General features: G+C 40.6%; 2 protein-coding genes across 18 annotated transcripts; both read right to left on the reverse strand.

The window, feature by feature from the left end:
* Positions 1–608: 608 nt before the first annotated feature.
* Positions 609–22,247, reverse strand: LOC103716542 (protein SWOLLEN 1-like). 17 transcript variants are annotated; one of them, XR_605538.6, is made up of 20 exons: positions 21,763–22,247; positions 16,395–18,352; positions 15,996–16,289; positions 15,174–15,323; positions 13,847–14,268; positions 13,267–13,682; positions 13,134–13,186; positions 12,917–13,024; positions 11,199–12,833; positions 10,998–11,095; positions 9,752–9,860; positions 9,354–9,534; positions 8,339–8,406; positions 4,427–4,545; positions 3,417–4,313; positions 2,311–2,413; positions 2,170–2,231; positions 1,841–1,916; positions 1,638–1,694; positions 609–1,443 (listed from the first exon to the last, which is right to left on the reverse strand). XR_605538.6 is itself a non-coding variant. In XM_088718668.2 (18 exons), exons 2-17 carry the CDS (start codon positions 18,340–18,342, stop codon positions 2,215–2,217), a joined length of 6,618 nt encoding a protein of 2,205 aa, XP_088574794.2. In that variant the 5' UTR covers positions 18,343–18,352; positions 21,763–22,247; the 3' UTR covers positions 1,696–1,916; positions 2,170–2,214. The 17 variants fall into 17 exon arrangements, 5 of the variants coding, with proteins under 5 accessions (XP_088574794.2, XP_008802797.4, XP_008802799.4 ...); XR_003387461.4 differs by having other exon boundaries at positions 1,835–1,916; XR_016399923.1 differs by having other exon boundaries at positions 1,841–1,935.
* On the reverse strand, positions 21,144–27,460 carry LOC148714946 (uncharacterized). Its single transcript, XM_089929949.1, has 2 exons — positions 23,855–27,460; positions 21,144–21,167 (listed from the first exon to the last, which is right to left on the reverse strand). Exons 1-2 carry the CDS (start codon positions 27,458–27,460, stop codon positions 21,144–21,146), a joined length of 3,630 nt encoding a protein of 1,209 aa, XP_089786075.1.
* Between the last annotated feature and the right edge of the window lie 448 nt (positions 27,461–27,908).

The raw sequence follows: 27,908 nt of genomic DNA on the forward strand, positions 1-27,908 counted from the left end.
TGCACACCCCGATGGTTTCCAGCCGTCCAAGCTTGCCGGAGAGTTCAGCTTCCATGACTTAATGGACCATATGGCATTGAGTTTTATTAAGAATCACGGAGGCATACATGTTATTCAATGGGTTTTTTTGGCGAATATTGCAGGATTAACAAGTTCTAAATGGCGCTCAGAGGCTGGTGTAATCCATACGGAATAGGTGTGGTTAAATGGTATAGTTCTCACCATTCCAATAGCACTGTATCAACATTAAACAGAAGAAAGAACTAGAGTGGTGATATTTAGTATTTTTCCAGGCCGGACGTCTTTACACCACGCTACCGCACAAACTTCATTGCCAAAAGAAACCAGGCACCTTTCAACAGCATATGAAAATCTTACTTTCCCCCTCAGTGATTTCGATGTCTAACATAAAACTCTGTTTTCAATGATCTCATACTAAAAAGGATCATCGATGTACGTATAGATCTGATACTCCTTTCGCATGGTTTGAGCTCCCACCACACGAGCTAGGAAAAAGGAACTTCAAATTAAACGGTTTTGATCTATGGTTGATGTTGAGGAAAGGCGAAACCTGAGTATCGAAATTCATACGGGTAACAAAATTATTCTTTCAAAGCAATATCCCAACCGAGATGCAAGGTTGTTTGATACACATGCAGTCAAAAAAACCATCCAACAAATTTTAATTTGCTAAAGTACGCTAAACGGATCAAAGTTATCTCTATTCTCGTAATGAACAATCTCACAGATTGCAGGTTTCAACAGCTTTCCAATAACTCTATTCGCATGATGAACAATCTCCCAGATTGAAGGTTTCAACAGCTTCCAATAACCAAACAATTAGTGGAGCATCGTATATGGTTATTTTGACGACCATGAATCATAGCAAATGGCAAGTGACTGGTACAAACGACACTATACGATGCGGACGAGCTGCGGGGGTAAGAGGCGGAGGTTATTGCTACCACCGGACTCTAGATGCCCTCTATATATTTTTCACATCAAACTGCTAAACTTCATCCTTTCTTTGTTACAACAACAACGGTAACCCATGCAAACAGTCTTACCAGCTAGCTTCATCACAGATATAATATCCAGAGAAACGGTTGAACACGATTCTTGCGGCAACAAGACAAAAACATTGCAACCATGAATAATACCACATGAATAATATATCAAGGGCTCAAAGAAAAACCTGTCTTAACCTCACGAAAACAGAGCACCTGATTATGCCAACATTGGATCTTCATCGCTGAACCTACTAGTCAGACTAAATTTATTGCCATAGATCGCTGAGGTGGCCTCATACAACAAGTGTTACAAGTCAGTCTCTTTGGTGATACCTCGATCTGAAAATTGTTAGCCTACTATTTCTGCACCATAAAATTCCATTGAGATAACCTTAATCATGCATTCAAGCGTCACTGACTGCACCTGTAAATCCTGCAGAAAGCAGGATTTGTATCAAAGTGGATTCTAACATTAAATAAAGGAAAAACAAGCATCAGAGATCGACACAATCAGATATAACTCTTGCTTTTGTATAAAGTTCTTTTTTTTTTTTTTTGAGGGAAAGGGAGGGACCCCATCCTCACCATAACCACCCAGATCCAGATTACATCAGTCAAGAATCAAACCTAGAATCTTTGGTTGCAAAGCAGAAGAATGACCACCTGGGCAAGCCCACCACTTCCCTTTTGAGGTTACAAAATGAAGGAAAAGCAAATAATGACAGTTCAGAATACAAGAAGCACAAAACTGAACAAACTAGTTTTAACTTACTCGGGCTAATAACAAAAGTAGAAACAAATAATATCAAGTAGAAACCACATACCCATACCAGCAATTCATGCCTACAAATCAGCAAGATAGCTGAAGGATGTTCTAGTTTGTTATTCTGTTGCATCATCTGAATCCTGCAATACAAAATAGGTTCTAAACAGGTGTGTTAGGGGATAAATACATGAAATTTTTGGTTCTATTGACAAATCAAATATATAAAGAGACAGGAAAGTCCAACTGCTCAAGGTAAAGAAAATGATAAAGGTTAATTTAAGCTCACTATAGCATTTTACATCTAAACATTTAAGAACAAAGCTTTCTGGTTCCAGTCCTAAAATGGTATTTTATGTACAAAAATCCTGATTGATGAATCTTTCACTGACATACAAGATTTGTATATAGATCAAATAACAGCATCAAAAAGCCTTCCTCTCAACCATGAGCATTCCCTGTTTCAATAATTAAAAGATTACTCAATCTTGAACCCATGGGAAAAAAGAAAGAAAGTATTAAGAGAAAAACAGTCACCTCTAGAAGACGATGCACCTCTATGCTGGGCTCTAGCACCCCTGTCATGTGAAACACTGGGAATCTTGGATATGATCAGAGAACTTTGCAATCCCTCTAGCAACTGTTGCATGAACATCATAAAGTGTTAAAATTAAATATAGATAATTGGAGCCTAAACAGCAAGAAATAAAATATTCTTCATTATGAGCTCTTCTTAGGAAAAAAATGGACACAACCCTCTAGTAACTGAGTTGAATTCTATCATAGAAAATTCTGAACATAGAAAGCAAGAAGATATAAAACAATATCCAAGCAAAGCTCCTTTCAGTTTTAATTGGATATAATTCACGACTTAATCAAGAGTTCAAACAAAATTATGGGCTTACTGCACTAGTAAAATTCAAGCTATGAAGTAGAAGAACGGCTTCATAGTGTAAAATTATGTACGGTTCAGAAAACTCCAAATCTAATATTTCAACAGATAATTATAAATAATTTAATCAGAATAAAAGTTAATTGCATTAAAAATGATATAAATGGCAAAGCCTATTGAACGAGTATGTATGGAAAAGCATCACTGAGCTTTGTTGAAATGATTACAGACATTAAAAGGGGTAGATAAGATAACTAGAATGCAAAATCTTTTCCAATGTATGTCCAAAGATCATTACAAAGAATCATACAATAGAAGGATAAAAAGATGATAACAAATCACATTAGTAATAGAGAGAAAGTGGAACTGGTTCTCAAGTACCTAGCTGATCACTATCGAAGAAAAAATAGCAATTCACAGTAATTCCTAAAAATAGCAAGGAGAATGTTGAACGAGAAAACATTTCTAAAATGTCACCTATAGCTTAGCGTTCCTTGGAGCAAACACCAACAAATTATTAGATGAAACAGCATATATCATAAGTCAAAACATGTTAATGACTTGCAGAACCGTGTCTAAGCAACCGTACAGTCAAAGGGCAAGAAAAAAGAAAGATAATCCACGAGTTACCGTACAAATATCGACTGCATACAGGTAACAATTAAAAATAAGAATATTCTACAAACAGATACCTTCTCAAACAAACAGAAAAGAAACTCAAAAAACATATCATCGTTTAAGTAGAGCTTACCCTCGAGGTTGGTTGGATTCTGCGGTTGGATCTCCGAGGTCCAGTGGCATCCAGGATAATTTTAGCTGGATCTCCAGAGCCCTTAAATTCAGTTCCAGTCGATTTATCTGTAGCAGGTGTAACCTTTCCTTTTCCTCCAATACCGGCTTCAACAGCAGCGGACGGCTTCTTAGATGATGGAACACCAGGCATTGGCACAGAAGACTCTGTTGCTGCGGCATCTGCTGTTCCAATACTAGTTGACGAAGGACCAGCTTCGGGTAGGTTTTTCTTTCCTAGATTGTTCTCTTCATTATTAAAAGAAGCTTTGACATTTGGTATAGAGCCAAGACCACTTTCTCCACCATTTGAAGCAGACACGGTGGTAATGGATGAACTATCCCTCTCAGCTGTACCTCTAGCCTGAATGTTTTGAGATTTTACAGATTTAAGCCCCTTAGGCTTGGAGTTGCTGGCCCTTTTTCCCTTGCTCTCCACTTTTGAAGTAGTTCTCCATACACGGGATGTTTGTGGCATCAAATACTTAGCAAATTTAATAGAATCATTTCCTTCACTTGCCTTTTCAGTCTTGTCTGCAGTGTAATGTTTGCTTACTTCCATAAATTTTCTCTTCTTTCCAGGCTTAGGTACACCAAAGACCACTCTTGATCCTTCTTTCTGCAGACCAGTCCGTTTTACTTTCAGTGCACCAAAATTACTTTGCTCTCTATCATTCTTTCCAACAGAAAAGATTTTATCCTTTGCAGATAAATTTAGTGATCTTGAATCTTCAGGTTTCCTAGAATCATCACTGCACACATCTGTTGACATACTCCCTACTCCTCTGCCATCAATTCCTGAATCAATCTTGCCTTCAAGCCTGCCAAGCTTTTGCCGCTTCTCATAGGGAGTATCACCCTAATAGTCATCATAACACAAATTAGCCCAGGGAAAAAGATAATAACATAACTACCCATAGACAATTTCCTGTGCTATCAAAAGTTCCAAGAAAAATCAAACTATATGCAAACCTCATAGGGTTCAACTGTATTTCTTTCTCTGACATGGGACCACAACATCCATTGACCATCCTTCCAAGTGAGAGATGGCCGAAGATTCCAAGCTCTAACAACTGATGAATCGCCTCCAGCTGCAATATAAGCAAACAAATGCAATCTATAATTCCTTCAAAAAAAGGCCCATAATGCAAACACTCAACTCCGGGGATGGGGGTAGGGGAATGTTGGAAATATTTTCCAAAATAAAGGCACAAGTAGGATATTTAAAAAAATGACAACAATGAAACAAGGTTAACTTTGTCATAAGTGGTTGTTTTGTAATAATTTAAACTGCACGGAAGAAAATATTAAAATCTATGAACCTACAATGAGTCATAATGATCACTATACATCACGTGATCCAGAAACTTAATTACAAATATTTATATTTCCAGACACACCATAGTTTAGATTGTATGAATGAACAATCAAAATCCTCTTGACATCCCAAAAGCTCTTGTAACTTGGGGAAGAGGACCTCCTCAGCTTGCTTACTGAACAGCTCGAAGACGAAGATCCGACATCGTTATTCTTTCTTTACAGCTCGGCCTGCTCTTTTTGCTTGCTTATGACTTGCTACCCCGAATATTGGACTAGGCTACTTACGGCTCCAAACCTGTCTTCTTTCCTCTAAAGCTCTTCTTACTGGTAATGAAAAACGAGAGGAATAGATTCTACGAATGGAGGGGAAATGGAATGGAAAGACGACGGGATAGAGGGACTTTTTGTTGGGGATAGAGGGACTTGAACCCTCACGATTTCTAGAGTCGACGGATTTTCCTCGCTTTAAAATTTGATAAAGAAATTGAAGGGTTGATGAGATGGAGGAAAGCGATGTGGAGGGCAGATAATTCATCAGAAACCATTTGACAAATTTTATCTTCTTTTTTTTCCATGGTCTGCAAAATTGTGTTGAAGATTAATGCATCCTATCCAATTCTGCCCTTTTATCCAAATGTTTCTTTCGTTAGCAAAGGTTACAGCCTAGCCAATTACATGGATCCATCATTGCATATAATCAGGTTATACATCTCCAATGTCATGGAAAGTTTCTGGGAAATCAGTTAGAAAGCGGTCAGTTCCGTGCTGTAAATTCCCTCCTCATACATCCAATCAGCTGCTAGATTGGCTTCATGGTAACGATGGTTGCATAGCTAATTGAAGTTCTATTCCAAGGGCTAGGATATCATCAAAGAACCTTCTGGATAATTTCTTGACAAGCAGAACTGATCGCAGGAGAGGACTCTTCACAAATTTCTTCCAAATTCCATCCACATTGCGAATTAACTAACCTTGCTAAGTTAACTATATATCCTGGTTTAACATCTTCATGAAAAGATAAGATTAAAAGATGTCAAGCTGCAGCTGTTACAAACATGTCTTGGAAAATAGAACCAAAATTTTATCAAGAAGATATTTTATGTAAATCTGATGATTAGCTGAGCAAAACTTTCACCATGAACTTAATCATAGGCGTAATCATTGTTAAGATTGGGTTGGAACATAAAACATAGAGGGGTTTGGATCAGATTGGATTATGGATTTGTGGATTATAAAATTTCTTTTCAGATTTCTTGAAAAGTATAAGAAAAATATAAAAAACTCAAAAGTGAATAACAAATCATAAGTGGAGAAATCTAATTATTAGGGCCGGTTGGGATAATCTTACAGGATTAGACTAAAAATCCTGCAGAAAATCAGGCCTGTTGGCCCATCTAGTTTGCATTTTCTAAGAGCTTGTCCAAACCCAGCCCAGATCCTAGTCTTTGGGCTGCAGCAAGAAAAAAAAAAAATCTATGCAGGTCCTTTCTTTTTCCCACAGAATTTAGGCTTGGTGGTGTTTGGTTTATACAGGGCCATGCTTAAATGGACACAACCCAATCTACAAACCTTACAGAATTTTCAGCCCAATCATGCAGGAATATCCAAATAGGCCCTCACTGAGAAACTGTTATTCAACAGCAATATTTAGCACATGAAAGAAAGCGAAGGCGGGTATGATTAAAATGAGAAAATTCGGGAGAGCAGAAGAGAGAGGAGTAATAATAAAATATAATAATAAGAAAGAGGAACAAGGGACCCGCCGCAAGTTAATTACTATTCCTCTTCACAAAGAATCTCAGTCCAATCTACTCCCTATAGCCATAAATCTTCTTTTAATAGGTTCCACGGATTCCCTTTCCTTCTCTTAGAAGGCTTCCAAAATACTATATGACTAGCTGAACAATACTTGCCTATATTGAATGAACCAGATCTTCGGTTCATATGGATTAGAATTCTTCATATTAGAAAAGTAGGTAGCTGATTATTTATTGTACCCCGATTTGACTTCAAAAGCATTCTTTAAAAAGAAATAATTCAAGAACTCTGTCCGATATTCCTCTAAGTCATCATCAAAATTAGATAAATAAATTCTAATTACAATCTGAAAAGTACCCAGCTAAAATTAGAAGGACCAATAATTTAGAAAAGTGCTCTGGGATCAGTTCATCAGCACTGCACTACCGGCCCGTTCAAGTGGATTGGGTAATCCAATGGATTGAGCAATCCGCGCTTAGGATCATAAATGCAAAATAAGATCAACCAATCCCTTGCATAAACAATCCAAGTGCTCGACTAGGATCAGGGTTTTCTGGTCCTGATTGTATGAGCAGGATCGTGGATTGCCTGATTTTAACACAAATTATTTTCTTAGTACCCTAGATATTACCTATATTATTCACTATTAGCTTATCAATTCTTGGCTTGAGTTAAATCCAGTATCTTGTGCTGTAGCATGTCATAATATCCAGCAATCTAGTATTTAATGGTTTTTACGATAAGATATAGTACCATTTCACACTTAACATCGTCAGACTTCCAGCTTAAAAGGAAAATGCTTTAAGGTGGAGTTATGTGCACCAGAAAAGTTGCCTGGGCCAATATATCTGGGCTGGCAACTTCACAACAACCATGTACAGCACACTAATTCCCAAAAACAATGCCAATCCATCTTAACAGATCTAGTGCATCAGATCCTAAGATAAAAAGGTTGCTTTAGATCTGTCTGTTAGATTAATTGCTTCTTAGGATAGACTTAACAATTCTGGCGCACAAGACAAAGTTTGATAGATCTAGATTCTCTGAAAGCAAACCACACTGATGGATTTGCAACCTTTGACCCCCATAGTTTAAGATTTCTTAATGCTCATCAATATCACTTAATTAACCATATGGCTTGCTAATATTTTCTCAGAAAGAAAACGCGGCATCACAATTATAATCAGAAAACTTTCTTGCTTATTTACACTTCAAGAAGTTGATAGTGCATCTATATCCCACCAAAGGTCTGAAATTTGCATGCATACCTTTTCTATCACTTTGCATTCATTTTGATATTATAGATTTAGTTTGGCTAGGATAAAAATTAATTCAGCTGGTCCATTTATTTGGCTAGGATAAAAATTAATTCAGCTAGTCCATTTAGCTCATCTAAAAACTGAATACATTTTCAATTCAAAATTTCAAGGCGAATAGTGTCAATAGTGTATGTGCATCCTTCATTTTTTTGACATGCAAATAATGTCACTGAGCACTGTGTAGAGTTGTAGACAGCAATTTTAAAAAATATATATATCCTTGAGGACATAAGATGATAATACAGTATAATAAAATCACTTATCAAGAGGATGTCACCTAAGCCAGATGGCATTTACGCACTTTTCATGTTTTAGCAGGACATATATGCAAGTCTCATATTTTGCATCCAACAGAAGTTTATATGCAGTCATAAAAAAGATTTATTAAAATTGGTCACATGTGGATATCTGACACCCACTTAGTCACAAAAGTAAAGCAGATGCCAGCACATTAAGATAACTGGATTTACACCTTCAAGGGGCATACCTGGAAAATGGACGGTCAACTTTGTCTCATCACCTGGGCTCTTTTCAGTGACAATCCCTTCCCACCAACTGAGAATAAAAGCAACCACAGAAATTAGGTGAAGACAATTATGATCTGATAATAAAACAAAATGTTTTAGTAGATAAATGTCATGCAAACAAGAACAGAGAAAACAGATACACATGAATCTTGTATTCAAACATAATTATCTAGTTTCTGTTTAAAGGCATAAGACTGAAAACTAAAAGATTTAAGAAAATCTATTTTCAAGCAAGGAGAAATAACTGGAACGGCTTGATTTGCCAGAGAAATGACCATTAATGGAGATGAATGAGTAAGAGTTCTTAAATGCCAAACCAAAACATGTAGCATTTGTTTTGTCGATTAAACAAAAATTATGTATCAGAAAATAGAATACCAGTCTGGTTACTTGGCTAAATGAAGATTTCCATTTATCTGATTCAGAAGAGAAAAAGAAACCAAGAAGAAGAAGAAGAGTACAAACCCAAATTAGACATTACAAGAAAAATGAATAAAACTTTGGGTAATTCTATGATGGAATAAACAACCGAAAGCTCTGGTTGCCCAATATTTTTTTTTTAGCAACGAAGAGTGCGTTGCCAAACTTTGAAAGGGGAAAAAGTGTAACTATAACAACAGGACTTCTCCAACTAGATGAGTTGTCCTCATGGATCAATATATAGCACACTAAAGTTTGAGGATATTCTACAACCAGCATTCTACCTGAATCAGCTCTCTTGAATTGGCACCAAAATCTTAGAAGAGGCAACTTCGGGCATAAGATGCACAAAATTTATACTAAAGAAAAAGCTGAACATAACTTCTGAACAAAAATATTCAGATCTCATAAAATGAAAGCTGAGGAAACCACAATTTAGAATTACAACATAAAGATATGATGACCAACTTCTACTGATCTGGCAGCAAGATTTCTCTCCGGAAGTCTAAGTTAATCAAATGAAGCAAAATGAAGAAAGACAAAAAAGTATCTTACCCATCCCGTATCCATGCATCTACCCTATCTCCAACTGCCCAAGCATAATTTCCTACAGCCTCTCTACGCCGCTTCCTTGTTCCTCCAGATTTCGCTGCAGCCATAGGATGAGTAACACGTATTCTAGGAGCGTTATTGTTTGCACTCTCAAGTGGTATCCATTCCTCCAGCTGACCAGAGCCTGCATACAAGAGAAGTGGTTTGCCCATAACAACAAACCAATGAGAAGTCAAGGTAGTCCAGAGGTATAGTCCACTTACATAACCAAAATAAAGAATGGAGTAGCTTGAATTAAGAAACCAATATTAAATTGTCAGAAAGTAAAGAGGGTTCCGGACGGTCAAGAGATTTCTCCTCAACAAAGATGCATCTGGTGCCATTTAAAAAATGTTGTTTACCTTCATCAGGAAGAAGATTGTTGTAGCAGACAAATGCTTTACCATCTTTCACATCAAGAACCTGTGCAGAAAACCAAACCCCTCTGAGACCATCCTCATCAGCCACGACCTGAAACATTTAAATAAAAGAATAAGGTAATCCTCATTCAAATTTCAAGGACTAAAGTATCAGAACCAAGAGTAATGAAAGAAACATTTTTTCCTAAGGGTTGCAAAACTCAACCAGATTTCAGAAAAGCCAAGAGAAAACAAAAAAAAACAAATAGAAGCCACAACCTTAGCAACCAAGAAGCAGCCCTGGCTTAGGTGGTCCCTTGCCACATAGGGTCCAACAACCTAGGTGTCTGTCCCAAGTGACCTAGCTTCTTAGCATGCACCAAAGCAACCTGCCTAGGGCTAGTCAGCTATTGCAGGTTATATAACACTACCTCTCATGCAAATGTCTTAAAACATGAACTTAATTATGACCTGCAAGTTAAAAGTCATATTATCTATTTCCAGCTTTTTGTTGATATTATTAACCATTTAGTAGAGTTGCCAGTTGAACTTCTTGAATTATTTAGCATGTTTTTGGACAGATGACTAATAAAAGGTGAATATTTATCTACATTATATTGAAATGAATGGCTTGAGTACACGTGTCTATTATTTTTCCAAAAAAATTAATTTTCTTCATTAAGTAAAGCATTATCTAAAAAACTGTGTTATAATGGCACATTAGTATAGACATTAAAATATGTATCAAAATTGTTCAACTACCTCTCCCATAATTAAAACAATCTTATCAATTTCAAAAACTATTGCATAGGGCTCAAATGAATGTTGATAAATCCCAAGTATTCTGTTACACTATGTTTCTATGCACACATCTGCAAATACCTATTACTATTGTACTAAAACATGTCATGTTACAGTAACGTAGGTCCTCAAATACATGTATATGTATTTCCAACAAATCAACCTTTTTTCTTCTAAGAAATTTAACATTTTCTAAGTACTTGTTATACACAAATATATCCACTGATCTATTCCTTTTTAATATGATCCACGTATGTATTCACAAAAAATATATACACTCCCTTGACCAACCACTACCAGAAAGCAACTTTTAGAACATCACCTTCAAGGTAAATAAAGAATCACCAATCAGGAAAAGCTACAAAGATGGAAACTGCCATACACAGGCATTATAAACTTAAAATGATGCTTCTTGGAACAGAAAATGACAATAGGAATAAGATTATACCTCTACAAGAGATCCCTTCTGGATGCTAGTTCCTTTAAGATTACTTGCCAGAGAATCTCTTTCAACTCTATCAGTTGGAAAAGTTACTGATGTGATTCCTAATTCAGGTAGAAAAGCCCAAACACCAACCAAATCAGAAATTTTCATATACCCATTCTGCAATAAGCACAACCTTTTGAAAGAACTGCGAGTTCAACATACCTATGCTATTTTCCTCCAACTGCATGGCCTGTTCACTATGGGAAGTTATCCCCTCTTCATTGGTATCTCTCTCTCTCTCCCTATGGCCTAACGGTCGATCAGTAGATTGTTTAACAGATATATCATGATCATTAGGAGCATCTGCATCCGAATTTTCCTCTTGATGCAAGTCATTGGTTTTTGCATGTTTCTCCATAGCTGTGTGCTGCATTTTCCAATAACTTTCAGGACCAGCTTCCACCAATTCACTGATAGTAAATGGTAAGGGATCCCCCATTGCAACGATTATTCCTGCTTGCGAAACAGCTTCTGCAGTCAGTTCTGCAGCTTTTAAAATGGCATCCAGGTTCTCTGCTCGCTTTGTCGCAGCAGAAGCTGCTTCCACTCTTCTTCTGGCAGCCTCTCGTGCAACAGAAATGATTGAACTCGATCCATTGACCTTGTCCTTGCCCTTCAATATTGAAACAGGAGTTAATCTTGCCAAATCCTTTCCAACATCAAGGCCAGACTCAGAATTTTGACCAGGATGACCCGTTTTAGCAGAACTCAGAGCTTCATCTACCATCATCTTAGCCTGTAAAGAAGCCTCTGATGCAACCTTAGCAGCCTCTGCAGCTGCTTTTGCAACAGAAGCAGCTGCTGCAGCTGCAACAGCAGCAGAGGCAAGCTTCTCTTCAACTTCTGAAACTGAGCCAGATTTCTTTTGGGTAGCTAACTGACTCCATATTCCTTGGCTGTGCCGGACTGCAGTAGCAGCATGAGCAGCAGCATGTTCTGCTTGCAGCTTTGACTGCTCAATTCTATTGCATGTCTCCTCTGAAAGAATGACCCTCTGTTCAGCATCGCCACCTCCAACCATCTGGAAATGAGTAGGAGAGGCAATGGGAGATGTAGCTGAAACAAGACCACCAGGGGCAGCTTTACTAGAGGAGTTTGTGGATAAAGGGTAGCCTGCCAAAGTTGATAGATGCTTAGTAACAGCAGTAGCAGAAGCAGCAGGTTCAGTCTGAGGTTGAGAAACTGAAAAGATTGGGCCAAGCTCTTCAAGTGCCGAACCCTTCTTCCTCTTTCTCGACTTCTGTGCAGTAGATGTGTTCCTTGTATTTGGAGGATTTGCCGACTTCTTTTGGGTTTCAACCTGCACAACAGATGCTGCAGAAACACTCGTGGGAGCCTGAGGCGGCGGCAGAGTATTAGGGGACACAAGCTGCATATTGGAGGCACAGGGTGTAGATGAGTCTTTGACAGGTGTTACTTGAATAGTTTCAGCAAGAGGTATTGCAGAATGTTGCGAGCTAGCTCCTAAAGTTGAACTTTGCGAGGAAACAACCCAGGAACCAGGACGAGGGCTCTGAGAAAACCATGGTGTAGCATTGCCTGTATAGTGCCTCGTTTGGGAAGATTGATATGAATGCAGGGGAGATAAAGCCTGATTGAAGTCCAGATGTGTGCCTCTTTGCACATTAGATGGTAACGCATCATGAGAAGAAATACTCCACAAAGGTGATGGCAAACACATTGTTGAATTTACTATAGTTGAAGGCACAACCTTGGTGCCACTTCGGCTAGCAGGGGTATAGAGGGCCTTGCTTTGAAGTGGACCGGACCTCGTTCCTTGCTCAGTAACCCTGACACCTGCAAATGTCACTTGCCTCAACCAATCATCTAGTAATCAGGCATTAGTTAACAAAAACAATTATCAATTCAAAAATAATTACCTGAAGAAGAATGTAGTGGGGTTTCAGAATTATTCAGAGGTGATTTCTGTTTCTGGAACCTTTCTGCAGCAGCACGCCAAACTCCATCCCATAAGCTCCTTCCACCACCTATTTGTTCATCAATGATGACCCGTCAGAACAATTAAAAACAGACTAAGGCACATATTATAAAAAGACAAAAAAAGTCACATTAATTAGGTTGTGCCCAAGCTCCTACCAGTTCCTCCAAAGGCCGATATCATACAAGCCTCATCCGGCGGAATACCTTGACTGCAGCAACATATTAAAACACAAATTAATAATAAATAGATAAATATAAAAACAATAAACAAACAGACCTTAGGACTCACATTAAAGATCCATAAACAAAGATCTGTGCACGCAGTTGTACTTGTTGTAGATCTGTGAAAGGTTGGTGAAACAATGCTGCAGTAGAAACTGAAGTATTCAAGTCAGGCAAATTAGATGTCTGAACAGTCGGAGAACAAGACGTCTTCATACTACTGCTCTCAACACAGGGGTGTTGTCGCATCTCCTCCAACCTTGCATCGCCAGTAGGAGACGTACTACATATATTCCTTTCCCTTTCTTTTGCCTTTTTTGGTGATGATGTTTCTTTAGCAGCCCTTTTTGAAGTGCTTGCTTTTCCAGTTCCAGAGCCCGATGCTTGCTTACTTTTATCTTCACCAATTGTTTTGGTCATGGTCCCACGAGGACTCCTTTCTTTGGATTCTCTAGGGCCATGTTCAGAATTCTCTTTTGAAACCTTGGAATTGGATTGCAAAAAACCACATTTAGTTGAGGGACTTAACAGTCTTCAGGAAAACATTAAAACAAGACATGAAACATAAGAAGAAAAAGACGAAGAAGAAGAAGATGATGATGATGATGATCCTGTCCTATCGCAAGAGAGAGATAGAGACCAGTTACCTGAGGAAGTTCAGAAGGATGCATACTGGAAAAGGGTTTCCAGTTATTTCCAGCGTTCTTTTCAGACAACTCTGCTACTGATCCAACCTCAAATTTAAAGCTTCTATCATCTTCAGATGCAGTACCCTCCTTGGAATTACAGTCCCTGGCTTTGACTTTACCAGCACTCACCATTGCATCAGAAGATATACGAGGTGGGTCATCTGAAGTAGGACCAGTATGCTCCAACAATCCTCTACTACCCTCTTGACACTCCACTCCATCTTGAGAATGTTCAGTGCAACTGATGACCGTGGGTGAACCACAACTTGGCTCAAGTGAACCCTGAATACTGCTTCCAGGTTCCAATAAGTGGGATTCAACATTGCTTGTAGACGAGGCGGAATGGGGAGATTTGTTTGTATAGGCACCGGATGCATCACCTGCAATAAGGCAAACAGGCCAACTATCCTAATGCTCTTCTTGAACTTATACTAAAGAACCAGCAAAACACCACATGAAAAACAGACATCATTTATTTGACTAGCATTGGGACTCTGCGATGCACATGAAAGTGAAAATGAACAGCTAATAAAAAAGATAAGAGAGAGGACAGTCGCTTGAGATGGTAGGTAGTTTCTTCGGAGATGCGTGTAAGTGTTTCTTTTCCATCTAGAGAGAGTCCACTAAGATATAGAATGGATTTCTTCAGGATTCAATTCAGTTTCCCAAAAGTTATTTTCTTTCTTTTTTATGAATCTTTTTTCCTTGACAAACTCTCTAAAAATGATTACACGAGTTTAAAGTTCACAGCAGTCACAAGAACTTTCCATTATACAATAGTAAATAAATAAGCAGCACAAACATCAGCTGCATTAAATAGCTGCATCTCCATCGGATGCACCACATAAAGAGATGCACATGGGATAGGCCTTGGCCTAGGATGTCCAAATTTTGGCCCAAACAATATCAAAATTGCCTGAAACCCAGCCATGTGCAATCTTAGCCCTCTACTACTTGTTATATACCACTCAATATTAACTTGAATCAGAAAGTCATGCAAAATTAGGGAGTAGAGCAATTTAACCCATGCAAGGAAATGCAGATACCACATCCATATATGATCTTCCAACATGATATGTTTCATTTGCTTAAGATAAAAATTCTAGTTTTCCTCAACCAATAAAGACAAATTAACCTATGCATGTCATCTTTTGATTCCTAAATTTCAAGAAACTGATATTAGAGAATAAAAGTGTATAAAGAACTAGCATCCATCAACTTGAGGAAAAATCAACCAAATATGATTATCAATTTGTAAAACATTTAAAATGAAGAGACAACTCACAGTTGGTTTCCACAGCAAGATTCTGCACATGACAGTCATCTCCAGGAGTTATATTAGCTTCATTACTTTGCTGTCCATTTTGAAAAATAGACTCTCCTACAGATGGAGGTACAGGCATCGGCTGCTTCTCATCTTTCTTAGCAGTTTCTGCTGCAAAGAAAGCAACATAGTTTTGAACAAAAGCCATTATGCAGATATTCAACAAAAATTTTCAAGATTTATAAATATTCAAGCACTTAAATGAGAGAAAAAGAAAACGAAGCACAGAAACACACTTCCTGCCACGATAACTAAAACAGCTAATCCACCCTGAACTCCCACAGATCCACCTGATCCCAGCCAAAGACTTGAAGCAAAAACACCGTCACTTTTACCCACCTATGGCACCCCCAATATCAATCAAGACTGTTTCCGCATTCAGTTTAAGGAAAAAAAAGGAAAAATCAGACACATTCTTTGCCCTATAGGAAAAGAAGGGGAAAGCAAGAGCCCCTTCAAACTGGTTATCTTGTCCATGCGCAATTGGGTTAATTATAGAGCCCAAGTTTGACCTCATATTCTACAAAAAAAGAATTTTCACAGGAAATACAGACTGCACAAATACAACAAGTTGTAGCTTATAATGGAACATACAGAATAGGTTCATCAGGACCAGACTATAAATGTTCATGCTGTATTCGGAAATTCATGTTACCCTTCAACACTGACAAGACCAGCAATTGCCCCACAACTAATATGAATGAGGTCCATCATCTTAGAAACTGAATTTCCAAATTTATCCATGCTTAATAATATTTTTAAAAAAATAGCAGTTAAGATTACCTGATTCATCCGGAACAATATTCCTTGGCAGCGCACCATCCAGAACTGCATCAGCAACTGTAGTTGGCTCACTTGATATCTGTGAATCTAAGTTACTCTCTCTAACAGATGCTGAAATTTTTGCAGCCTTCTCATCAGAGTGCATATGCTCTGATGCATGTAAAGGTGACACTGCTGCATCTTTCGGTTCTCCAACCACACCCACAGCAAGAGCATCTTCAGACCATGACCGGTGGACAACAGTTGAATCACTGAGTGAAGTTGACTTGGTACCTACTGTAGCAGGATCAGCGACTGATCAAAAGAACATGCATATCAGTCCAATAAGAAGGATTTTGCCTCTAAAATCATACCGATTATAGAAAAGAAAAAGTATTCAAAATTAAGAGAAAAAATTACCAGATTCATCCTGAATAAGTTTCGTGACAGATGAACCATCTTTCACCATAACAGCATTTTGGGCTATAAATGAGGCCTCTTCTACCCTCTCAGTAACATTAGAATTGTCAGTATTAGAGCTTGCACCACATGAAACAACGAATGGTGCTATGAATTCCTTTCCAATAACAGAAATATCTGGAGGGATCACATTGTCATCAATGGACTCGGCCTCTGAAGTACCTGCTTTCTTCATCTCAATTGATTTGTCACAAGTGGAAGACAATACCTTTACTTCTGTATCATGCTGTAAAGTAGGCAAAGGAGATTTCTCGAAAGAAGCATCTTCCGAAGCCTTCGATGTGACACTTGATTTCTCATTAGTATCTTTAAGATCTTCATCTTCTACGCTCTTTTGTATAACAGCGGGTTTGGTATTATGAGAATCATTGTTGTTTTTGTCAGATATCCGACCTTCAAGGTTTTGTTTCTCTTCAATAACTTCCTTACAAGGAGAAAGTTCTCTTTCCTCCCCTAAATCAGCTATACTTGTGTTAATGGGCAGAATACTTGCATGAAGATCATCATTTTTTGAAAGAAATTCAGCCTCATCATGGCCAGCATTTTCAGATGCTTCTGTTATACGAGGTACCTTAGCAATATTTTCATTGCTGACTTCAAGAGAATGCCTCTCAAATTTCATATCTCCTGCCACCTCTAAAGAAGACTTTTCATTCATGTGTGTCACAACCTTATCACCTGTCTCATTGTCTTTGTTTAAGGCCTTACCCTGGTAAGCAATAGCTTCCAATAATCCATTAGAGTTCTCAGAAAACATGGACTTATTGCACTCTTCATTTAAATACACTAAAGAATCCATAGATGGCTCTGAACATGAAGAATCCTTCATGTTGGAAAAATCATTGTTGAGTGCAAGACCTTCAGAATGCTGATCAATCATTTTACCATCACTGCATGTAATCTGACCATATGCTTTCTGATGATTATCAGGTTGCAGACCTTCGGATTTCTCAAGCATGTCAACCTCTTTGTTTCCCTCCATTATTCGCTCTGAGAACGATTGCCTCCCAGAATACATACCAGATCTATCCATGGAAATTGCTGCAGGGTCATCTTGAGTATTCCTGTATTCAGAACTTGCTCTTGTACCCGCACATGGAGCACAACCATGATCATCAGGTGTACTCTTCCTCATGAATGCATTATCCAAGGAATCATCATCCTGAACACTCTCAAAAAACTCATTAATAACTTCATCAGAAGAAGTTTTATCAGCAGTGCATTGCTCAGGAACAACCTTTCGATCAGAGCTAAACTTCTCAACAGACGAACTTAGATCCAAGTCTTTTTCCGGTTTTTCATCTTTTGAAGTTTGAGACATACCTTCAACCTGAGGCTGACCCCTAAATGCATCCTCATCTGGCCCTGAAAGGATATTATTAGATCTATCAGGCTGTATGGTGAGATCTGAGTGTACAATATCTGCCATGCGAGAATTTTGGGAATCATCTTGTCTAATCAAGGGATCCATTTGATCATCTAGCCCATTCAATTGATCATGTGCATCTGCCTCTTTAGTGTCAACTTTTTTGTTTACCATCTCATCTTCTCCAACAGATTTCAATAACATCTCCACAGATTCAGAGGATGTAGCCTCAGACCAGACATTGTTATGCCTAGAAATGGAGCAAGATTCAGCTGCACTTGAACTAAATTCTATTGCACTACTTCCTGGTGAAAAGTGCTCAATCCAATTGTTTTCTTGATCTTGTATGCCAAGTAAAACCTCTGGTTCAACTAAACTGTCAAACCTCAGATGGACCTGGAGATGTTCATCAAAATCAAATTTTGGTAGAGCAAATGACCTCAAACTTGGAGGAAACCTGTTGCTGTCTTCTCCAACTAGTTGAAAATTCTGGCTTTGAAAATCATTATCATCATAATCCATGGATGTATCCCTGCAACAAATTGAAATGTACATATTTTGAGTAAAGTACACATAGTAACTCCACAAATTAGTTTGAACAGCTATGGAAAACTTTCTACTTGGAAAATTCAGCGACAGCTTTGTAATAGAAGTTATAGAGGTAATAAATAATTCTAGCTATTTATACCGGTATTAATCTATGAGAAAATGGAATGCTTTGTGCTTGAAACAATATAACAAATTGCTTCATTTTAAATGACATACCTGTACACAAGTTAATGGAATACTCGAGAGAATACAAAACAGACCTGTAAAACCATTAAAAGCACCCAACACAAATATTTACCGGTGCATACAAAATTCATAAGAGAGGCCCTAATTTACGTGCAACCTGTTTTCACACCTTTTTATTTGACCATCCAGATTGGTTTCGACAAAACCCTTATCTTACAACCATCTACAGAGGCACAGCTCCATGATAATGGCCTATTCATGAGACATAATTCATCTCTTTATTATCCCTTTTATCTCTCTCCCAAGCCCGTAACTAATTCATAGACAAAAATGCTTATAAGAGTGATGAACATTGACACTGTAAAGTGATGTGCTACTGAAAATCAAGGTAAATGGCAAATTGGTGAAATACGAAGTAGAACGACTGCCAGATCCTCTTTATAGAGTGTTGGGTTTAGATTCAGCAGAAACCAACCAGTATGTGTTGATCTCAACAATCCCTCCAAACATAGGTTAAAATGCTTCTAAAGACAGTAGGGGACCAATACTTACATATGAACTATGGAGGTACTAAAACAACTTTGCACAAAACAGAAAGATGCAATTCAAATTATGGCGATGAAACCTGTCAGTTTTATTCATATGCAAAAACACCATATATAAGTCTATACAATCACTTCAATATGTTCTAAAGTTGACGTGTTTTGACTGTGAATAATCATATCTCCAGAGAAAGAAATTCCGCACAAACTTTAAGACAAATTGAAACTCGATAATTTCAACATGTTATAACTGTCATAGCCTTAACTCCAGAAAGTGAAACTACCCAATTTTCTAACGGCCACACATTGTCAGAGGACATTTCTAGCCTTCTAAAATTTTTTCCACAATTTTTTCTCTTACAATCATGGTGCCCAAAAACAACATTGTGTTCTTTTTCCAAGATATATGTTCCATGTTCCTAAAATTGGTGAATCATCGATGATGTTGCACTGGATATTTCTAAAACAGCAGACACACACTCGCAAACTAGTTTAGTTTTATGCATGCTTTATGGTTATATTTTACCTTATTTGTTTTCTTTTTCAAGATTTATAATTTGCTGCTTCCAAGATTTTCAAATGTTCATCGCTCATTAGCCTCGTACTAAAGTTAATCCCTTCTGCTCCAGAATGTATTTGCTGAAGGCCAACCAGTTGACCAAGACACAACCTAAATTAAAGTTTCAATTCTTGTTTAAAAGTTAAAATACCAATTCCAAGTCAATCATAAATGAATTGAAACAACGTTCTAGCACTAAGATCCAGCAAGAAAGCCAATGCAATGCAGAAATCAATGCACTAATTTCTCAGTCACTGTACTCTTATGGTAAGGCCACCCCTTATGACCTTTGTAATTGCTTAGTAATCATGTCCTGTTCATAGCCATAGGACTCCATTACAGTGTGTACCATATATAGCCAATGACCAAGTAGAACTAAGCAATCAACAAAAAATCACGTATAATACTCAGAATAACTTATTGTTGAGAAGAAAATGTGAAAAGATGATGCTTCTAAAGTCAGAGCATTTGAAGTTATACAAGCATCATCTTTCAAATATGGCTGCAAATGAGTCCTCAAAAGGATCACAGATAAAAGTACGCACAGGTGTGGCACAGTTGGTTGTGTCCGGTAATTTTTTACGCCCTAAAACCTTATCATGTCAATTTCACTTTAACTGACTGGAAATTGTTAAGTAGTTTAGATTTGGACTTAACAAATTGAGTCTCTCCTAAGATTCCTACAGTTTCTGAAGAACTAGTGATTGGTGCAATCTCTTCCACTTCAATAAATTTCAAGATTGACAAAAGTATTAAGCGGGTAGGAACAGGATTGAAGGGGAGCAATTGGAATCGATTCAAGCACTAAAAAAACTTCAAACCTACTAGACAGATAAAAACTGAGAAATGTTATCCCCAGACCTCCCAGAAACGATGTGTCCATGTAAAACTGCTGTCAACTAGTTCTACTTGGATAAACCTCGAAACTAACCTGTTAACCTGATCTCATCCATATTAACACTGTCCAATTGATCAAAGCATGTACAAACAGAAAATGTAAAATATTAATCATAACGACGCGCTGACTAAACCAGCTGATCTTTTAGTTAGTAAATACGCTAGATTTTAAACCGAAATGTCTGATGAAAAACTGCCTAATTATTAAGCCATTTACTGTTCACATTTAACAAGCATAATTAATTAAAAACTGCCAAACCTAGCAACCTACCTTCTAAGATCAAGATTGAATTATCTGAATCAGCTCAGCAACAAAAAGCTCAGAGGCCTTAATCTTTCAGCTTGGGTGATGCAAGTGCAATTAGAGTTATATCTGAGGCTAGTTCGGACCAGAAACTTAGTTGTAACTGATCATCCCATGGTTATCATAGACCAGGGGAACATAAAATAGAAAGCAAGGATATTGACCAATCCACTAAGCTATTATCGTCCATAATGTATCCAGTAACTAGATCTAAGATTAACCCACGTAGTATACTGTTTGATTCAACAGAAATCATTCCTTATAGTGAACTAAATACGTTCGCACTCTAATACACTGAGATGCTGGTAACCTGTGAAACCAGATAATACATGCTTGCATAAAATGGGTAAAATAACCAAAAACAATTTAGTCATACGTTAGTAAGACTCCGAGGCCAAATTCGTTGCAATAAACGAAAATCTGATTGTTACATGGACAAAATTATTCAATTTATCATGAGAAACTACGACTCACAAGACAATGAAACTCTTAACATCACATCTTGGTAAACCCTATTTTCTACCAGAAAAGTGATCAAGTGAAGGAAAGAGCAATAACAGAAAGAGCAGCAAAGCCATCAGTTAAATTATTTCATAAAACGAATCAAAACCAAACATTTGCCCGCAATACAGAATAACCCTAAGCCAAGATGATCTCTGCGTTCAACTAAGCTCGATAAAAAGCCAAAATCGCACAATTTTCACAAAAAACCCTAACTTTGAGGAACGGATGACCTCAGAGGAAAGCAAGGGTAAAGATTCCCGCCACATACCATTCAAATCGAGCACATCAAAAACCCTAATCTTCCTTCCGGGCTAAACGACCGAATCAGAAGAAGTAGTGAAACAACTAGCAAGTGGAGTGAAGAGCGTGAGGCGGTAAAAAGAAAAAAGAGGCACAAGTACCGGAGAGAAAGTGCCTAGGCTTCCGCCACCCTCCATCCGGAGACGAAATCTTGGCCGTCGAGCGTCCGGACCCCAAATCCCACGGCGATCCGCAGGCTCATTTCCCGATGGACTCGATTGGCATCGCGAGGCTCCCCTCCGGGCACAAAACCCTAACTCCGCGACCCCCCGACATGGTTTCCGAGGCGGCGGACAGCGGCGACGACTCCCTCCGGCGGGGCTCCGAGAATTCTCCGGTGGTTCGGAGGGCTGCTACGGGGCGAACAGGTGGAAAACGAAGAGCCCTTTTTCCCTCACTCCCTTTCTACTTCTCGCTCCCTCGTTCTCTCTCTCTCTCGCTCGCACGCGTTAGCGAATCGAAGCGACGGGAGCCAGATTGGGGATGAATTTAGGGACGCCATCCGAGTTAGGAGCGAGGGGCATCCGGAACGGCTCATGGTTTTACAGGATAATTACGAATATGCCACACAACGGCCCTTTCGCACGACACGATGGAAGCGGTTTTTTGACTTGGTATCTTGGTGTAACTTAGAAGCCGGAGCGTCGGCTAGAATTGATACACGTGTTACTTACGAGCCCTCTTTCATTTCTTATGTAACAATCAGCACACGCAATCGAAAAACATTTTTCTAATTCTTTTAATTTGATGGTCGTCCTATAGCAGTTAGGGGTGCAAATGGATCGGATCGGATCGGATCCTGAGTAACCCCGATCCAACTCGATTTTTTATTCGGATCCTAGTTTTGGACCCAGACCCGACCTGGTTGAAGATCGGGTTGGGTCGAATCCGAGTCGGGTTCGGGTCGGATCTGAGTCGGGTCCGGGTCCGAATCAGGTCCATTTTTTGTGCTTTTGAGAAAGAATTTTGGGCAAATCTAATTTGGCCATATCATAACTATGAGGTGCTGGGTGACCCATGACTTGAAAGATTTGAAATTAACCTCCAGTTAGAACAGATGACCCGTGACGAACTAAGTAAATCCGTCTACAAGCCAAATTTCATATCACACTATTTTTTATCTATATGACTGATTGGACGAAATTTGGTGTCTCCCAGCTCCCCTCTCAGGAGGGCAAAGAAAATCCCAGACCTTCTTCCAAAATCCAATTCCATTGCAGAAACGGGCACATGACCCATATTTAGTTTAGCGTTCCCTCACTTTCTCCCTTCAAAAGTTAAAAGAAACAAAAACCAAAAAACAGAAGGAAAAAAAAACCTAGCTACTGAGATGCCAGATGTTTCAACAGTGTAATAGATCGAGAGAGAATCCGAGCTTCTCCTCTTTTTTTTCTCTCTCTCCCTCTCTCTCTCTCTCTTCGGGTCTATTCGGATCAGATCGAGTCTATACGGGTCGGGTCGGGTCGGATCATGGGTCGATCCGACTCATTTGCAGCCTTAATAGCGGTTCATATTAAAAAGAATTATGAGTGCGTATAAATTAGATACGAGTATATATTAAGAGAAAGTAAGGAGGATTTGCAATATTTTAATTATTCATATTCCAATATCTATAGATGCAATTCGTGAAATTCGAATCTACAGCCACTATCCGTTAGAGATGTAAAGTAGGAAACAAAATAAATAAATTTCAACCACAACAGATATGAATATAAACTGGTACTAAATAAAGTATAAGCTCGTATGATTAAAGAGCGAGAGCTAAATTGTAATGAAATCTAATTAGAGACTAATTGTTAAACCGTAATCAAATTCAGGGTCAAAAAGTAATTTCCGCCGGCCTTTTTCTTCGGGGCATCGACGGGAGGATCGGTGCCAGATAAAGCGGCAAAATCGGATGGTTAGTTGATGCGTACCAGGGCCTTTTTCTTCAGGAACGATGGGGCTTTTGAGCTAGCCGCAAGGAAGGCCACAAGTGGCTTATGCGATTCGCGACCCTCTTTTCTCTAGCTTGCAAGGTGTCTTCTTCTTCTTTTTTTTTCTTTTTTTTTTTTTCTTTTTTTTTTTTTTTTTTTTTTTTTGATCAAAACGGTATTTCATTCATATACCTCTAACGTGAGTACAACCAGACATATCAAAGAAAAGCAAACAAAATAAGGCGTGTGGAACGCCATCTAAACTAGACCAAAAGACCTCCCCAGTGTGCCGGGCAACATAAGAGGCGACCCAATCTGCTGCACTGTTCGCCTCTCGGTAAGCATGGGCAACCTGACAGGAGATCAGCTCCTGCACCAAACTCCTAGTGTCCCGTATAAGAGGGTGATCATCACCATATATATCCACACCACGCAGCCGGTCAATCACCGTAGAGCAGTCACCCTCGAGAACAAGTCTCTCGGCCCCCAGGACTCGTCTCGCAAACCAAACACCCTCCCAAGCAGCCTGCAGCTCTGCTCCCACCGCCGAAACTCCGAAGGTACTCCGTCCCCCAGCAGCAATAAAAGTGCCCCGGTGGTCCCTGATAACGAAGCCCACGCCCCCAGAGGCACCATCCTCCGCCATACCACCGTCTAAGTTCACCTTAAGATAACCAGGGGGTGGGGGTACCCAAGAAAAGAAACTGAACCTGGACGCTGAAACAGCAGTGCAGGTACCCCAGGTTTCCCTAGTCCTCCCAGGTGGTGCCAACGCGGTCATCATAGATATCTTTGCTGCCTGTCTCAAAGCTCTCTCCATCACAACCCGTGGGGTCGGCCGCCCACCCTCGAATAGACGGTCATTCCTGGCTAGCCATATGTGGTAGGCCAGATACGCCACAAGGGAGCCAGTCTCAGCATCACTCGGCCTCCGAATAGACTCACTCAGGAACCGGAGCATGTCCTCCACCGTCTCCCATATAGGCGGCAGTAGCGCCGAGGCCTCTCTCCAACACTGTACAGCTGTAGGGCATCGAAGAAGGACATGGCCAACCGTCTCCTCGGCATCCAGACATACCTCGCAAAGTGAGCCCATCCTCATCCCCCGCCGGGCCAACACGCTCCTGGTCAGAAGGCATCCCCAGGCTACCTTCCAAAGAAAAAGCGCCACCCGGGGATGCACCCTCATCCTCCAAATCCATCCACCCTCAATCCGTCTTTCCGGCTCCCTCCTAGTCCACGCATGAATATCCCTGGCACGTACACGTGATCGGCCTGTCGGTAACCAGATCAGTCTGTCCGGCTCCGCCCGGGACGGAATCGGTAATGCCAGAATCCGCTCCACCAGCTGCTCCCCAAAGGTCTCCCGAATGAAAACCTCATCCCAGCTCCCCTCCCCCGGTACTAGTAGGTCACCAACACGACGTCCCAACAACCTGCTCGTATCCACCAGTGCCGGTAGCCTGCTGATCGGTAGCTCAGTCACCCAGCTATCCTCAAGAACATCCACCGACATACCATCCCCGATGGCCCACCGGATGGCCGGGAGCACTGAAAAAGCCCTGGCACTGATCTCCCTCCAAATAGGGGACTGGAGCCGCCCCGCCCTAATACCAACCGTCAAAGCCCCGTACTTAGCCCTCATCAGTGAGGACCATAAACTATCAGGCTCCAGCATGAGACTAGCTGCCAACCGCATCACCGAGGCCTCCCGGCGCGAAACCAGTGACGGCACCCCCAAGCCACCACAACTGACCGGCTGACAGACCACCTCCCAAGCAACTAGATGTACTCTGCCTCTATCACCACGCCTCCCCCATATAAAGTCCCTGATAAGCCGCTCAACTGATCTCAGCGAAGCTACGGGAGGGACAGTGTGGGAAACAAGATATACCGGGATGGCACTAAGAACTGACCGTGCCAATGTGACTCTGCCCATAATGGATAGTGAATGCATCTGCCACCCCTCCAGTCTATGTCTGATACTATGCTCAAGAGTGATGGTATCTCCACTACGCATACGCCGCCCAAGAATCGGCACCCCCAGATATGTCAAGGTGCCCACCTGTTCACCCACTCCCAGGGTCTCCATGATTCCGGCCTTTATCTGAGCCTTGGTCTTCGGACTGAAAAGAATAGAAGATTTGTCCAAGTTGATCCGTTGACCAGAAGCCGAGCAGTAGGCTAAGAGGATCCTCCGAATCACATGAGCATTCTGCCTGGTCGCCCTAGCCAACAGCAAGCAATCATCAGCAAAGAGTAGGTGGGAAATCGGCGAAGCCCCCTGCACTGGCCTGTAAACCTCCAGAGTCTGTGTACCCACTGCAGCTCGAAGAGCTCTGGAAAGTGCATCAGCACAGATAATGAAGAGCAAGGGAGACAACGGACACCCCTGTCGGAGTCCAACAGATGTCTGAAAGAAAGGAGAGGGTGTGCCATTAACCAGAATGGAGAAAGAGGTCCCCATCACACAGCCCATGACCCACCTGATCCACACCTCATGGAAGCCAAAACTCTGTAAAGAATGTCGCAGAAACTCCCAGCACATCCTATCATATGCCCTCTCCATATCAAGCTTGACCCCCATAAGACAGCACCGCATCGGAGCCTTCACCAGATCAAACATGAACTCTTGGGCAATTAGAACATTATCTGAGATGTTCCTCCCCCCTATGAAAGCACCCTGCTCAGGACAGATAATACTGGGTAAAATCCCTCTCAGTCTCATTGCCAAGATCTTTGCCGTAATCTTATATAAGGTAGAACATAGACTGATAGGCCGAAAGTGTCCAGGCTCAGTAGCATTCTGGCGCTTGGGAATCAATGCAATAAAGGTCCTCTGCCACTCCGGACTCATCACCGCCGTACTGAAAAACTGCTGAATGGCCTCAATAACGTCAAGTCCTACAATCGACCAATACCTCCAAAAGAACACAGATGGAAAGCCATCCGGCCCGGGTGCCTTGTCTCCCTCTGGGGACCACAACGCCTCCTGAATCTCCTGCCCCGATACCGGCCTTATCAGTGCTAAAGAGTCCACATCAGAAACCCTCTCAGAAGATAAGGGAAGCTCAGTATGCATGCCACTCCCTGTCCGCTCTGTCCACCTAGTTCTGAAGAACTGCTCAAGCACCCTGCATATCATATTCGGGTCCTCTGTGGATTGTCCATCCTCGTCCCTGATAGATCTGATCATGTTCCGCTGTCTCCTGATCAATGTAGACTGATGAAAAAATTTGGTGTTCCTGTCCCCATCTTGGATCCACTGTACTCTTGACCTCTGCCTCCAGAAGATCTCCTGTTGACTAAGGAGAGCATTATGCATAGATAGGAAGGATCTCAATTCCGACAACTCCGCCTGTGATAGTCCTCCCCCCGAGGCCTCTCGAAGTTGTAGATTTGCAATGGCCTCCTCTAACTCCTCAATTCTTCGGAATATGTTCCCTACCTCCACCCTGTTCCACCGCCGAAGGTGTCTCCTAGCCAACTCAAGTCTGCGAGAAACCCGATACATAGCATCCCCCCGAACCGGCATGTTCCAAACCTCACTCACAACACCCCAAGACCTAGGGTAACACAACCATAACCTCTCAAACCTGAAAGGGCAATGATAAGGGATGGGTCTGTCAGTACATACCAGTATTGGACTGTGATCTGAAGCTATCCTCGGTAGGTGTTTGACATGATAGTCTGGAAACTCCTGGATCCATCCAGCTGTGGCAAAAGTCCTATCAAGCCTCTCCCAAACTCTAGCCGGACCCTGTTGGTTGTTGCACCATGTGAATCTGGGCCCTGTGAAGCCCAGATCAATCAACCCATTTGTAGAAATAAACTCCTGAAACTCCCTCACCTTCCTCTGATAGGAGAATGGCCTCCCTCCCATCTTCTCCTGTGGGTCATCTATACAGTTAAAGTCACCTGCAATCAACATTGGCTGCCCCTGATCAACCAGCTTGGAAGCCTCCTCCCACAGTGACCTCCGAGCCCTGAAATCGGTGCTAGCATACACAGCTGCAAAAATCCATGGCCTCCCCACCCCCTCAGATATCACCATGATCACTTCTTGGCTACTAACATTAAAGATATCCAGCTTCCCACCATCCAATTTCCATGTCACAAAGATGCCGCCCGACAACCCCTGAGCATCCACAGCATAGAAACCCCAGGATCGTGGCAGTGCCCTCCTGGCTTTAACAATACTCCTCCCGGCCAACCGGGTCTCAAATAAGACACAGATGTCTGGATTGTGCACCTGCACCAACCTCCGAAACGCCGGGGCGAACGAAGGTTTCCCGGCCCCCCGACAATTCCAAAGGATTAGCTTCATTGAC

The sequence above is a fragment of the Phoenix dactylifera genome, chromosome 3, assembly GCF_051530095.1.
Source record: "Phoenix dactylifera cultivar Ajwa chromosome 3, Ajwa_hap1_PhDact_Kaust_v1.1, whole genome shotgun sequence".
NCBI lineage: Eukaryota > Viridiplantae > Streptophyta > Magnoliopsida > Arecales > Arecaceae > Phoenix > Phoenix dactylifera.